The 13597-nt window shown below is 41.0% G+C and overlaps 1 protein-coding gene across 6 annotated transcripts in view; it reads right to left on the bottom strand.

Moving 5' to 3' along the window:
• The window catches only part of ZDHHC2 (zDHHC palmitoyltransferase 2), a 155420-nt gene that overhangs the window by 43560 nt on the left and 98263 nt on the right, over window positions 1-13597 (bottom strand). For all 6 annotated transcript variants that reach the window (XM_075860118.1, XM_075860120.1, XM_075860119.1 and 3 more), the window contains one exon: window positions 7503-7623. In XM_075860118.1, the coding sequence (XP_075716233.1) occupies window positions 7503-7623 (121 nt within the window). The remainder of the gene's footprint in view (window positions 1-7502; window positions 7624-13597) is intronic.

Genomic DNA, 13597 nt, shown 5'->3' with positions numbered 1-13597 from the left:
TCCCCTAGTGGGACAAATAAAAAAAGTTTAATAAAGTTAATAAAAATGTTGTAAAAAAATACGAGTTTCAAGTAAAAAAAAACAAAAACCGTCAGAATCCCTGTTTTTAGGTCACATCTCCCAAAAAAGTGGAAGAAAAGGTGATCAAAAAGTCACATTTACTCCAAAATAGTACCAATAAAAACAACAAACCGTCCTGCAAAAAAAAAAAATCCCTGACACAGCTTTGTCCACGCAAAAATAGAAAAGTTATGGATCATAGAATATGGCAACACAGAAAACAAATGATCTTTTAAAAAAAAAATAATTATTGTGCAAAACCTGTAATACATAAAAAAAATTGCCGTAAATGTATCGACCCTCAGAATAAAGTTAACATGTAGTTTATGGCGCACGGTGAATGCCGAAAAAAATAAGAATCCTGTAAAAAACTATTCCAGAATTGCTTGTTTTTGGTCATTTCCTCTTTCAAAAAAACATGAAATAAAAAGTGATCAAAAAATCTGATGTGTCCCAAAATGGTACCAATAAAATCTACAGCTTGTCTAGCAAGAAAACAGGACCGCACACAGCTCCATCAAACGAAAAATAACAAAAAGTTATGGCACTAGTAATGTGGTAATGAAATGTGCAGGCCAGAGGGGAACATTCCTTCAGTTTCAGGGCCATAGTATTTAGGAACTAGAAAGGGAAGGGACATAGCACATCTGCTGGAAGCGAGGGTGCCCGTATTATACCAGCGCAGCACTTTCCCAGCAAAACTTCCTAAACTACATGTAACGTCTGTGGTCGCTGACCACGAAAGCCTTCCATCTGGTCGACGCCCTTCTCTCCAGAGATGTCTGCACATGTGGCCGTCCTGTTCCACAGTGACCACCAGGGTGTGCTTGTGAGCTGTCAACCAGCCTTGGAGCGCACACTGGTGTGAGATTGAGCTGATTGCTTCCAGAGCACCCTGAACTATAAGAAGGGCTCTGTCCCTTCCTATCTTGCCTGAGCCTTCTTGTCATTATCCTAGAATGTCTATGCAAGTGGCTTCCAGTTCCCAGTGTTCCCCGTTCCTGCTAACTGTCCTGAGGACTCAGATACAAATTAATGTGGCCAGGGGCGTAGCTAAAGGCTCATGGGCCCCGATGCAAATGTTCTTCTTGGGCCCCCCTCCCCCCAAACTTCTCATGGTCGATGGCCCGCAGCTGTCAGCTGCATCGCTGGGTCTCCTAAGTGATCCAACAATGCAGCACCAGCAGTAAGGGGCGTCACTAAGGACTCAAAACATCAGGGGGAATAGCCCCAAAACATATGTGCCCCCCACAAAAAAAATGTGTGTGTGTGTGTGTGTGTGTATGAATATATATATATATATATATATATATATATATATGACAGCATATATATAGCACTATGACCCTATAGCTATGGATAGGATTACATACAGCAGCTTAGCAGACAGTAGCACACATTATGGGATTAGATACAGTGGATCAACAGACAGTATCACACATGACAGGATTAGATATAGGGCCCAGCAGACAGTATCACACATGATTGGATTAGATATAGGGCCCAGCTCGCTGACATTGAAGCTCCAGCGCTGGACCCGGGAAAGGTAAGCATAATAATTATTTTCCTTTTTGATGTGTTACTAATTATTTTTGTGTGTTTGTGTTTTTTTACAAGTTCGGTTGTTGGACTACTTCAGATTCGAAGACTACTTCGATAACTGCGTTTTTTTTTATTCTCAATAAAATGGATAACGAGGGTTGTGTGGAATTTTTATTTCAATAAAATATTTTATCTATGTCTTTGTATTTGTTTAAACTTTATAACTACCACCTTAGTAATAGATGCCTGCTGATTGACAACGCCCATTACTAAGGGGGGACTTAATGTTAGACATGAAGAGGTTAACACTAATCCCCATTACTACCATGGTACCGAGCGCCACCAGGAAGAGCCGGGTACGATCTAGTACCCGACCATCTGTAGTGACGGAGGGGCTCTGGGACGGCCGCAGGCTGGGATTATTAGGCTGGGAAAGGCCAAAAACTGTGACCCTTCCCACCTTGGTAACGCTAGCCTGCTGCTGCTATGTTGTATCTGGCTGGTTATAAAAATGGGGGAACCCCACATTGTGCTATCCAAAAATTTATTTTAAAAAAATGACGTGGGTCCCCCCATTTTTCATAACCAGCCAGATACAACACAGCAGCAGGCAAGCATTACCAGGTTGGGAAGGGCCACTGTTTTTGGCCTTTCCCAGCCTAACAATACCAGCATGCGGCCGCCTTAGTGCCCAGCCATCACTACAGATAGTCGGGTACCGGATCGTACCCGGCTCTTCCTGGCACCCCTGGTGGCGGTGGGTACCGGGGTAATAATGGGGGTTAGTGTTATCCTTTTCACCGGCTAACACTAAGCCCCGACTTAGTAATGGATAATGCCAACCTGTAGGCGGCCATTAGTAAGTAGGTAGCGATAAAGTTAAAAAAAAAATACAAAGACATATAAAAAATATATTTATTGAAATAAAACACCCCCACACAACCCTCATTAACCATTTTATTGAGAATAAAAAAGACGTCATCGAATCCAACGTAGTCTAACAACCGAACCTGTAAAAAAAGAAATAATTAGTAAGGGCTTGTTCACATCACCGCTGCCCTTCCGTTGATGGGTTCCGTCAGGTTAACCCCTCAAGAGAAAGGCAAACTGAAACCTCCGCTTGCATTTCCCTCACCATTGATCTCAATGGTCACGGAAACGTTGCTAAAGATTTCCGTTTCTCACCGTTGTGGCAGGATTCCATTGTTTTGCATTGTCGACTGCGCTATTGATTCCGCCATAACAACGGAACCCGTTCACAACGGTGACAAACGGAAACCATTAGCAAAGTTTCTATCACCATTGAGATCAATGGTGATGCAAACGGAAGCGAAGGTTTCCGTTTGCCTTTCCGTTAAGGGGTTAACAAGATGGAACCCCTCAATGGAAGGGCAGCGGTGATGTGAAGAGGGCCTTAGATACAGGGCCCTAGATACAGGGCCCATGTGCATGTTTGATACTGTTTGATGGACCCTGTATCTAAGCCTAAGGTAGGCTTAGCTACAGGGTCCAGCAGACAGTATTCTTATGCAGTATAAGCTGGGGCCCTGTATCTAAGCCTAACATACGGTAGGCTTTAAAGCTTGTCCAGTCACTAAACAATGATGGCCTATCCTCACTATAGGCCATCCATAGCTGATGGGTCGGGGTAAGACTCCCGGGACCCCCGCCAATCAGCTGTCTTGAAGGGGGTGCAGAGCTCATACGAGTGCGGCTTCCCTTCATTTCCCTCACTTGCTCACACTGTGAATCGCTGACACGTCCGAGATAGTGACCGGAATGAAATGGAAGTAGCGCTCGTATGAGCGGCTGGAACCTCTTCAAATTAGCCGATTGGCGGGGGTCCCGGGTGTTATGCGCTTTGCACAGCGCTGTGACGTCAGAACCTGCGATGCGCTCCAGGAAGAGGAGGGGTAAGTACTGTCAGTTACTATAGTAACAGGGGCGCGTGTAGTTTATTACATAGGCCCCAGTTACTATAGTAACTTTTCATTGATGTGGTGCGCGGGGCTGCGGGCCCCCATGGCTTCTGGGCCCGGTCGCAATTGCGACTGCTGTGACCAATATAGTTACACCACTGAATGTGGCTGCCGCTAGCACCGGGGCCCCCTCCGATGCTAGCGACGCCACGGGGCATGAGGGGGTCCGTGCGGTTCGGCCGGCCATGGGCCCCGGGCGGCCACCGGAACCGTCCTAATGATAATCCGCCACTGTCTGCACAGACTACATATGCCCTCACGTTATAAACTGAAATAGCAGTAATACTCAAACAAAACTACTACCAATCAAAATCCATGCTCCAAATGGCGCTCCTTCCCTTCTTAGCCCTACAGTGTGCTCAAACAGAAGTTTACGTCCACATGTAAGAAATTACCATACCCGCTTAACAATTTGTGGGGTAAGATTCTCCAGTGGCACAAGCTGGGCACAACATAATGTACGGTGAATAGGCATATCAGTGGAAAAATGGCAATATTCACCATCCACTGCATAATAATTTCTAAAAAACACCAGTGGAGTTTAAATTCTCACTACATCCCTTGATAAATACCTTTAGGGGTGTAGTTTCTAAAATGGGGTCACTTTTTTTGGTATATTAGGGGTTTTGTGAATGTGGCATGGCATCCGTAAACCATTGCAGCAAAGTCTACGCTCAAAGTCAAATACCACTCCTTTTCTTCTGAACCCTCCCATATATGTAAACAGCAGTATATAACCATATATGGGGTGTTACTGTACTCGGGAGACATTGCTTTATAAATATTGGGGTGCCTTTTCTTCTTTATTCCTTGTATAAATGAAAAATGTTGATCTAAGGGTATGTGCACACGATGAGAGGCTTTTACGTCTGAAAAGACAGACTGTTTTCAGGAGAAAACAGCTGCCTCGTTTCAGACGTAAATGCTCCTCCTCGCATTTTGCGAGGCTTCTCTGACAGTCGTAAATTTTGAGCTGTGCTTCATTGACTTCAATGAAGAACGGCTCAAATTACGTCTGAAAGAAGTGTTCTGCACTTCTTTTGACGAGGCTGTATTTTTACGCGTCGTCGTTTGACAGCTGTAAAACGACGATGCGTAAATGACAGGTTGTCTGCACAGTACGTCGGCAAACTCATTCAAATTAATGGGCAGATGTTTGCCGACGTATTGTAGCCCTATTTTCAGACGTAAAACGAGGCATAATACGCCTCGTTTACGTCTGAAAATAGGTCGTGTGAACCCAGCCTTACACTACATCCTATTGGAAATTTTGTTTTCATTCCTTAGGGCGGTACAGTTTGCCAATTGGGGTCACTTTTGGGTTGTTTCCACTAAACTTGTACTACAGGGGCTCAGCAAATGTGACATGGCGCCCAGAAACCATTCCAAAATCCAAATGGCACACCTTCCCTTCTGAGCCCTACCGTGTGTCCAAACAGCAATTTCTGACCACATATGTGGTAGGGATGTCACGATACCATAATTTGGACGTTGATACCGATACTTTGTGTAGTATTGCGATTTAGATACCAAAACAATACTTTGCCAACAGTAATAATAAAAAAAAGTTCTTCCATTTTCTGATGTGAGGCGTGAGGTGTGATTAATTTTGAATGTGCCTCACATTAATAGTAACTCCATCATGTTTCCCAGTCATAATGGGTTAATGTGTAAGGTACATGATAGGGTTAATTACTATTAATGTGAGGCACATGGAGGTTAAATTCATCACACATCGTGCCTCACAATAAGTGAAAGAAAGCAGTTTTTATTTTATTTTTTTACAGCGTACACATCATAAATGACGCAAAAAAATTGTTGAGCAGGTTATTTCGGCCGCGCCAATACCGAATATGTGTATGTTTTATGTATTGAAATTTATTTTAATGTATATTGTAAAAAAAAGTGTATGTGTATTTTTTTACAATTTAATATTACTTTGTTTTTACTTTATTTTTAAACTTTATGCCAGTACATTAGCCTGTGTATGAATAGTACACAGGCAGTTGTTAGGACATAAATCAGTATGCCCTAACAGGAAATATGGTAAGACAGTTCTGGGGTCCTTCAATAGACCCTGGGCTGTCTGCCCATATATGGTATGGCCCTCGATCGCGTCACAGGAATTCCCTGTGATGCGATCCAAAGGGGCATCCCCCTTTCTCATTTACCTCTGAATGCTGCGGTCAGCTTTGATCGCAGCATTCTTCAGAATAGCGGCGTAGATGAGAGGTTTCCCTAAACTCCGCCGTTATAGAGCGGGGCTGTGGTTGTGTAAAACAGCCATTGCCCCGCTGCGGACAATAAGTGCGATTATGCGGCCGGGGCTGCACTAATGAGTGGCGGCGTAGGCACTGAAGACAGAACATTGGGGTGTTTTGCACTGCGCCCGCAATGTTCTGTCTTCAGTGCCGTCGCTCATTGATGCAGCGCCGGCCGCATCGCATCATCCTGACCCCGCGCACTTGTCAGGACTCGGGAGCGGTGCAATGGCTGTATTACACAGCTGCAGCCCCGCTCTCATACATTCATGTGTTACTATACTTAGCTGTGCGGCCGCACATCTAAGTATCGAAATACATGAAATACCGGTATCGAACCATTTGGGGATGCACAGTATCGAAACGGTATTGAAATTTCGATGCATCCCTAATATGGGGTATGGTTTTACTCAGGAGAAATTGCTTTACAAATGTTGGGATGCTTTTTCTCCTTTAGTCCTTGTGGAAATAAAAAAAAAAAACATTAGCCAAACCTACATTTTCTTTGAAAAAAATGTAGATTTTCATTTTCAGCGCCTAGTTCCAATAATTTCTGCAAAAAACCTGGGGGGTCAAAATGCTCACTATACCCCTAGATAATTCCCTCAAATGGTGTAGATTCCAAAATGGGGTCATTTGTGGGGGGTTTCCACTGTTTTGTCCTCCCAGGGGCTTTGCAAATGTGACATGGCCTCCGCAAACCATTCCTGCTAAATTTGAGCTCCAAAAGCCAAATGACGCTCTTTCCCTTCTCAGCCCTGCTGTGTGTCCAAACAGCCGTTTATGACCACGTCGGGTATTGTTTTACTCGGGAGAAATTGCTTTACAAATGTTGGGGTGCTTTTTCTCCTTTAGTCCATGTGGAAATAAAAAAAAATTAGACAAACCTACATTTTTTTTGAAAAAGTGTAGATTTTCATTTTCACAGCCTACTTCCAATAATTTCTGCAAAAATTGCTAACTATACCTCTAGATAATTTCCTTGAGGGGTCTAGTTTCCCAAATGGGGGATTTACACTGTTTTGGAACCGAAATAACTCTTCAAACATGACATGTTGCCTAAAATATATTCTAATAAAAAGGAGGCCCCAAAATTCACTAGATGCTCCTTTGCTTCTGAGGCCTGTGTTTCAGTCCATTAGCACACTAGGGCCACATGTGGGATATTTAAAAAAAAAACTGCAGAATCAGGGCAATAAATATTGAGTTGCGATTCTTTGGTAAAACCTTCTGTGTTACAAAAAAAAATGGACTAAAAATGTAATTCTACAAAAAAAATATTACATTAAATTTCATCTCTACTTTGCTTTAATTAATTTAAAATGGGGTGACTTATTCGGGGTTTCTAATATATAAGGCCCTTAAAGCCACTTCAGAATGGGCGGTCTCAACCATTGATTGACAGCCGTCTCTTTACGATTGTGCATACAGAGATAGCTGCCAATACCTGAGTAGGAACGCCCATTAGACACTTAAGCCCAGAATGAACAGGGATTTAAATTAATAAATTACAGGTTATCCTGTATTTCTTCACACACAACTATATAACACTCTGCTCAGCACCTTTTGCTCTATAACATGTTTCCCACAGATTGCAAAGTGTTCGACATGACAAGTACCCTTCAAGCAATATTGTTGTAGAAATCAAAAAATAACTTACTGTCCAAAACTTGATGAAATACTGCAGGTCTGTGGCAACAATGAAAAGGCAATACAGTAATGAATAGGCTAAAAAGAGTAGAAAGAACTTGTAATTGGAAAATCCAACGCAGTTGTTTACCCTACAAAGGAATAAAACAAACAAAGTAAATACTATTAAATTATGACAAATTCATCACAAATTGCATATATCACACTGTATGTGTGTATATATATTATGTTAGAGAACAAGGCAGATTCTATATATAGGGGATACATAGAAGCTGTATCGCAAAAATATATTTTTAAAAATAAAAGGTCAATTGGATAAATGTATATAAATATATAAAACATAGTTTTTTTTGTTTTGGTTTTATTAAATCAAAGTTTCAAAAGGTGTATATAGCTTTTAAGCGGTTTTGTTTAAAGGATGTACTCAAAACTATAAGTAATAGTGTTCCCTGGCTCTATAAGTCAGAATATACAATATTGGACCGGAGCAGGTAAAAATATAATGACAGGTTTAGATCCTAAAATACACCCTAATGAACGAAATGCAAGCCGGAGGGGCGAAACCCAGGGTCGGGCGAGAGGGTTTGGCGTGCCGCTTATGCATTACTGATTTTATCAGTTTTTATATATCCTTAATATCATGTTTTTCTTGTGAGTATGGAATAAAACAAGCATGAATTGCACAGTGTTGAAGGGTGTTGCACTGTGTTATTTTCTTTCCACACTGGAGTTATAGGGTCATATGCTGCCTGGATTGTCGACATTGGGAGACCAGCAGCAACTCTGTGGAACTACAGGGACCAGAAGACCTATCTGCACCTACACTGGATTTTGGAATATCTATTCGCTGAAAGATTGGGACACATTAATTTGATTTACTGCACGTTGGACAATTTTTCGTGCCGTCTGAGCGGTAAAACATTTGTTACATTGTACTCAAATCTACTGGGATTAGGTGATATTTTTTATATGAAAAGTCTGAATCTCACAATTTGCTAAATAGTAAATAAACATCAAATCCATTGATCAATTTTCCTCTCCTTCCCGACATTTGTCATAAGTATAAGTCATGGAAAGCTATACTTACGATAAATGGATGGCACGGGCGACTGCAGCGATCAAAAACAATTGCTGCATCTAAGCGGTTTGTAGTCAATCGGCAACCCTGCGACCAACTATTTTTTAAATTATTTTTTTATTCCCACTAGGAGACTTGAAGGTCCAGCTTTATGATTGGTGTTCTAATTGGCCTGAACTATGAAATATTATTTTGTTTATCCTGTACAATGAACGCCGTAAAAAAAAAAACAACTAAAAAGCAATGCCAGAATTGCTGTTTTTTGGTCACATTGCCTTCCAAAAATTGGAGTAAAAAGTGATCAAAAAGTAGCATGTATCCAAATATGGTACCAATAAAACCTATAGCTTGTCTCGCAAAAACAAGCCCTCATACAGCTCCGTCAACAAAAAAAATGTAACAGTTATGATTCTCAGAACATGGTCACAGAAAAAATACATTTTTTACAAAATAAATTTTATTGTGCAAAAAGTTGTAAAACATAAAAAAAGGCACTATAAATTTTATATCGCCGGAATCAGACTGACCCGCAGAATAAAGTTAACATGTAATTTATAACGCATGGTGAACACTGTATAAACAAACACCTAAAAAATATGCCCGAATTGCTGTTTTTTTGGTCACCTTGCTTGCCAAAAATTGTAATAAAAAGTGATCAAAAAGTCGCATTTGTACCCCAAAATGGTACCAATAGAAACTACAGCTCATCCCGCAAAAACAAAGCCCTCATACCACTATGTATATGAAAAAAAAAAAACATTTGTAAAGCTCCCATAAGTCAGGAAAGAAAAAAAATGCAGATGTGCAGGCCCGAGGTGAACATTTATTTTGTTTCAAGAGGCGATGTATCAAGGCCCTAAAAGTAAACCTAAACAGCCCTAAAGATAACCAGGAAGGGGAGGACTCAAACATATCTACTGGAAGCGAGGGTGCCCGTATTATACCAGGACAACACTTTCCCAGCAAAATTCCCCAAACTGCAAAGGTGCACCAAAAGAGGGATAAGAAAGGACAACAATTGTCAGTGTGACACTGGCCTGTGCATAAAGGATTGCTTCACAGTTTAACACGCATCTATGGATTATTATTTTTTTTTACCCCATTATTTTTTGCCCCAAACAAAACTACTACGAAGCAAAATCTGCGCTCCAAAAGCCAAATGGCGCTCCCTTTCTTCTGAGCCCTACAATGTGCCCATACAGCAGTTTACTTCCACATATATGGCATACCAGGAGAACCCTTTGAATTTTTTTTGTGGTGTGTGTCTCCAGTGGCACAAACTGAACACAACATATTTGCCTCTGAAATGGCATATCTAGGGAAAATTTGTAATTTTTACTTTGCACCATCCACAGCACATTAATTTATGGAAAAAAAACAGTGGGGTAAAAATGCTCACTACACCCTTTAATAAATGCCTTGAAGGGTGTCGTTTCCAAAATGAGGTCACTTCTCAGGGGTTTATTTTATTATTTCACATCAGTGGCTCTGAAATGTGAACCAATACTTTGTAAATCTCCAGATTAGGCCTCAATTTCACATGGTACTCTGTCAATCCCGAGTCCTGTCGAATGTCCAGGCAGAAGATTAGGGCCACATATCGGGTGTTTTTTAAAACCGCGAAACACAGCATAATAATTAGAGAGCGGTCTTTTCATGGTGGCACAAGCTGGGCACCATATATTGGACACTGAATTGGCATATCTATGGAAAAATTGCCATTTTCACTCTGCAACATCAAATGCACACTAATTTCTGGAAAACACCTGTGGGGTGAATATGCTCATTACACCCCTAGGTGAATACCTTGAGGGGTATAGTTTCCAAAATGAGGTCACTTCTGAGAGGTTTCCACTATTTTAATCCCACAGGGGCTTTGCAAATGCGACATGATGCTGAAAAACCAATCCAGCAAAATCTGTGCTCCAGAAGCCAAATGGCGCTCCTTCCCTTCTGAACCCTGCCGTGTGACCAAACAGGAGTTTATCACCACATATGAGGTACTGCTGTACTCGGAAGAAATTGCTTTACAAATATGTCCTTTATTTGAGAAAAGAAAAAATGTAACTAAAGCTATGTCTTATTGAAAAATAAATGACATTTTTATTTTCACTGCCCAATTCTAATAAAATCAATCAAACACCTGTGGGGTCAAAATACTCACTAGACCCCTAGATGAATGCCTCAAGGGGTGTAGTTTCCCAAATGGAGTCACTTTTGGGGAGTTTCCACTGTAATAGTACCTTAGGGGCTTTGCAAAAGCAACATGGTGCCAAGAAACCAATCCAGCAAAATCTGTGCTCCAAACGCCAAATGGTGCTCCTTCTGTTCTGAGATTTGGCGTCTACCCAAACAGCAGTTTATGACCACATATAGGGTATTGTTGTACTCTGGAGAAGTTGCTTTACAAATGTTGGAGGGCTTTTTCTCCTTTATTCCTTGTGGAAATAGTGGGGGGTTTTTCTTAGCTAAAACGACATCTTATTGGAATTTTTTTTCCATTTTCACTTTCCAAATTCTAATAAAATCTATGAAACACCTGTGGGGTCAAAATGCTCACTACATCCCTATATGAATTCCTTGTGGGGTGTCATTTCCAAAATGGGGTCTATTGTGGGGTGTTTCCTTTGTTTTGGCACCACAAGACATCTTCAAACCTGACATGGTGCCTAAAATATAATCTAATAAAAATAAGGCCCCAAAATCCACTAGGTGCTCCTTTGCTTCTGAGGCCTGTGTTTCAGTCCATTAGCCCACTAGGACCACATGTGGGATATTTCTAAAAACTGCAGAATCTGGGCAATAAATATTGATTTGTGTTTCTCTGGTAAATCCTTCTGTGTTCCAGAAAAAATGGATTTATATGAAATTTCTGCAGAAAAACTGAAATATATAAATTTCACCTCCACTTTGCTTTCATTCCTGTGAAACGCCTAAAGGGTTAAGAAACATTCTAAATGCAGTTTTGATTACTTTGAGGGCTGCCGTTTTTAAAATGGGGTGATTCATGGGGGTTTCTAGTATATAGGCCCCTCAAAGCCACTTCAGAACTTTAAATAAGCTTTTGAAATTTTCTTGAAAATGTGAGAAATTTCTGCTGAAGTTTTAAGCATTGTTGAGTCCTATAAAAATAAAAGGATGTTCAAAAAACAATGCCAACATAAAGTAGATGTATTGGAAATGTTAATTAGTAACTACTTTGTGTGCTATAATGATCTGTCTTACAAGCAGATACATTTAAGAAAAAACACTTTTGGAAATTCTCTCTAAATTTTGGTGTTTTTCACAAATAAATGCTGAATGTATAGACCAAATTTTACCTCTGACATAAAGTACAATATGTCACGAGAAAACAATCTTAGAATTTTTCGGATAGGTTAAAGCATTTCAATGGTCTTACCACATAAATTGACACGTCAGATTTGAAAAATGAGTCAGGAAGGTCAAAAGTGGCTGCAGCAGGAAGGGTTTAAATTTTTTTTTTACGGGATATTACATTAATGGCCTAAACTTAGGATAGGCCATAAATGTATGGTCTTTGGTTTACTACCCCCGGGATACCCACCCATCAACAGAACAAAGGGACAGTGGCGTTTGCTGAACTGTTACGGCCCCTTAACTCCATCACCAGGCACAGCGACATCCAATTGAACAGGGACCCCACTGAGCTTACTTTGATGGCCTATCTTAAGGATAGGCCATCAATGTAATACCCCAAAATACTCTTTTAACAGAAGAACATTCAGAATGAACAAACCACCAAATTTTTAACACCCAGCCCAACTAACATTATATTTTATAATATATCTTATAATAGTAAAGGCCAATGCTTTTAATATTTGCTTAATGACATTTGGTGCAGTGAGAGATTCAATGCTAAGCCTACCAAGGTCTGAAGACAGCCCCCCTAAGCTTAATGTCATTGCTTTTCTGTTGAAATATGGAGTAATTATCATCCAGATCTAAACTTCAAAAATAGACATAATAAGTTTGCCTCAGTGTATGCGGCTCGGATTCATCCAGAGACACTGCTTTCCTTATGACTCACATGATAAAACTCATGTTCCATTGACTGTGAGAATCACAGAAATAGCTATGTTGTGTTCCATTTATTTTCACAAGGCGTGAAAAGCTCTTTGTATTCTCTGCCGTATTATTATAATTTCTACATATCTCATATACCGTGAGGGCATATCATATCAGATGCATTTTATAACTAAATGGATTAAGCTATATTCTGATTACATGTCTGAAATGTAGAATAAACCTTAAAAAGAGGTTGTCCAGGCACAGGGCGGCCTTTCATACTGATGACCTATCCAGATATCTGATCAATATATGATCAGTGGGGGTCTGACCCCGCAATGATCAGCTGTTCTGGCTGCCTCTGGGAAAAGAAAGTTATGCAGTGGTTGGTGCCAGAAGCAGATGGCTCCGTACACTGTATAATGGCACCGACCACAAAATAACATTCGGTGTCGGAGGCAGCCAGAACAGCTGATCGGTGTGGGGTCTGGATCCGACAATGCCCCATGCCTAGACAGCCCCTTTAATTAACACATACAAATATGATACACAAAAGGTACTGACTTAATGAAACTAGGCCTTTAATGTAACTACTAGCCATCAATACATTTGGCACATTAATAGGGTTATCCGGGACGTTTCAAAATCTGCCGTAGGGCAGGGGATGGTATAAAAAAAAAAAAAAAAAAAGAATATCAGGTACTCCCCCACCGGAAGTGCCCCCTGCTTTGGTGCCTGCCGAGGCCCATTCTCCGCCGTACCGATCACAGAGGCTCCTGTAGCAGTCACGTGAATGGCACGTGACCGCTGAGGCCACCGATTGGCTGCAGAGGCACATGACTGATGAACGGCACGTGACCGCAGATTTTGAAGTCCCAGATAACCCCTTTAAACTTTTTCCTTTCAAGTGAAGGGGACGAGCTACAGTACTTTGACACAGGTGCCTATACCAACGAGTCACTGTGCCTGTTTAAACAAAGAAGAGGATAAGCGCTGCTGCG

This window comes from Rhinoderma darwinii, chromosome 1 (genome assembly GCF_050947455.1).
Source record: "Rhinoderma darwinii isolate aRhiDar2 chromosome 1, aRhiDar2.hap1, whole genome shotgun sequence".
NCBI lineage: Eukaryota > Metazoa > Chordata > Amphibia > Anura > Rhinodermatidae > Rhinoderma > Rhinoderma darwinii.
The sequence above is the reverse complement of the archived record's forward strand: the minus strand, read 5'-3'. Positions and strand labels throughout refer to the sequence as shown.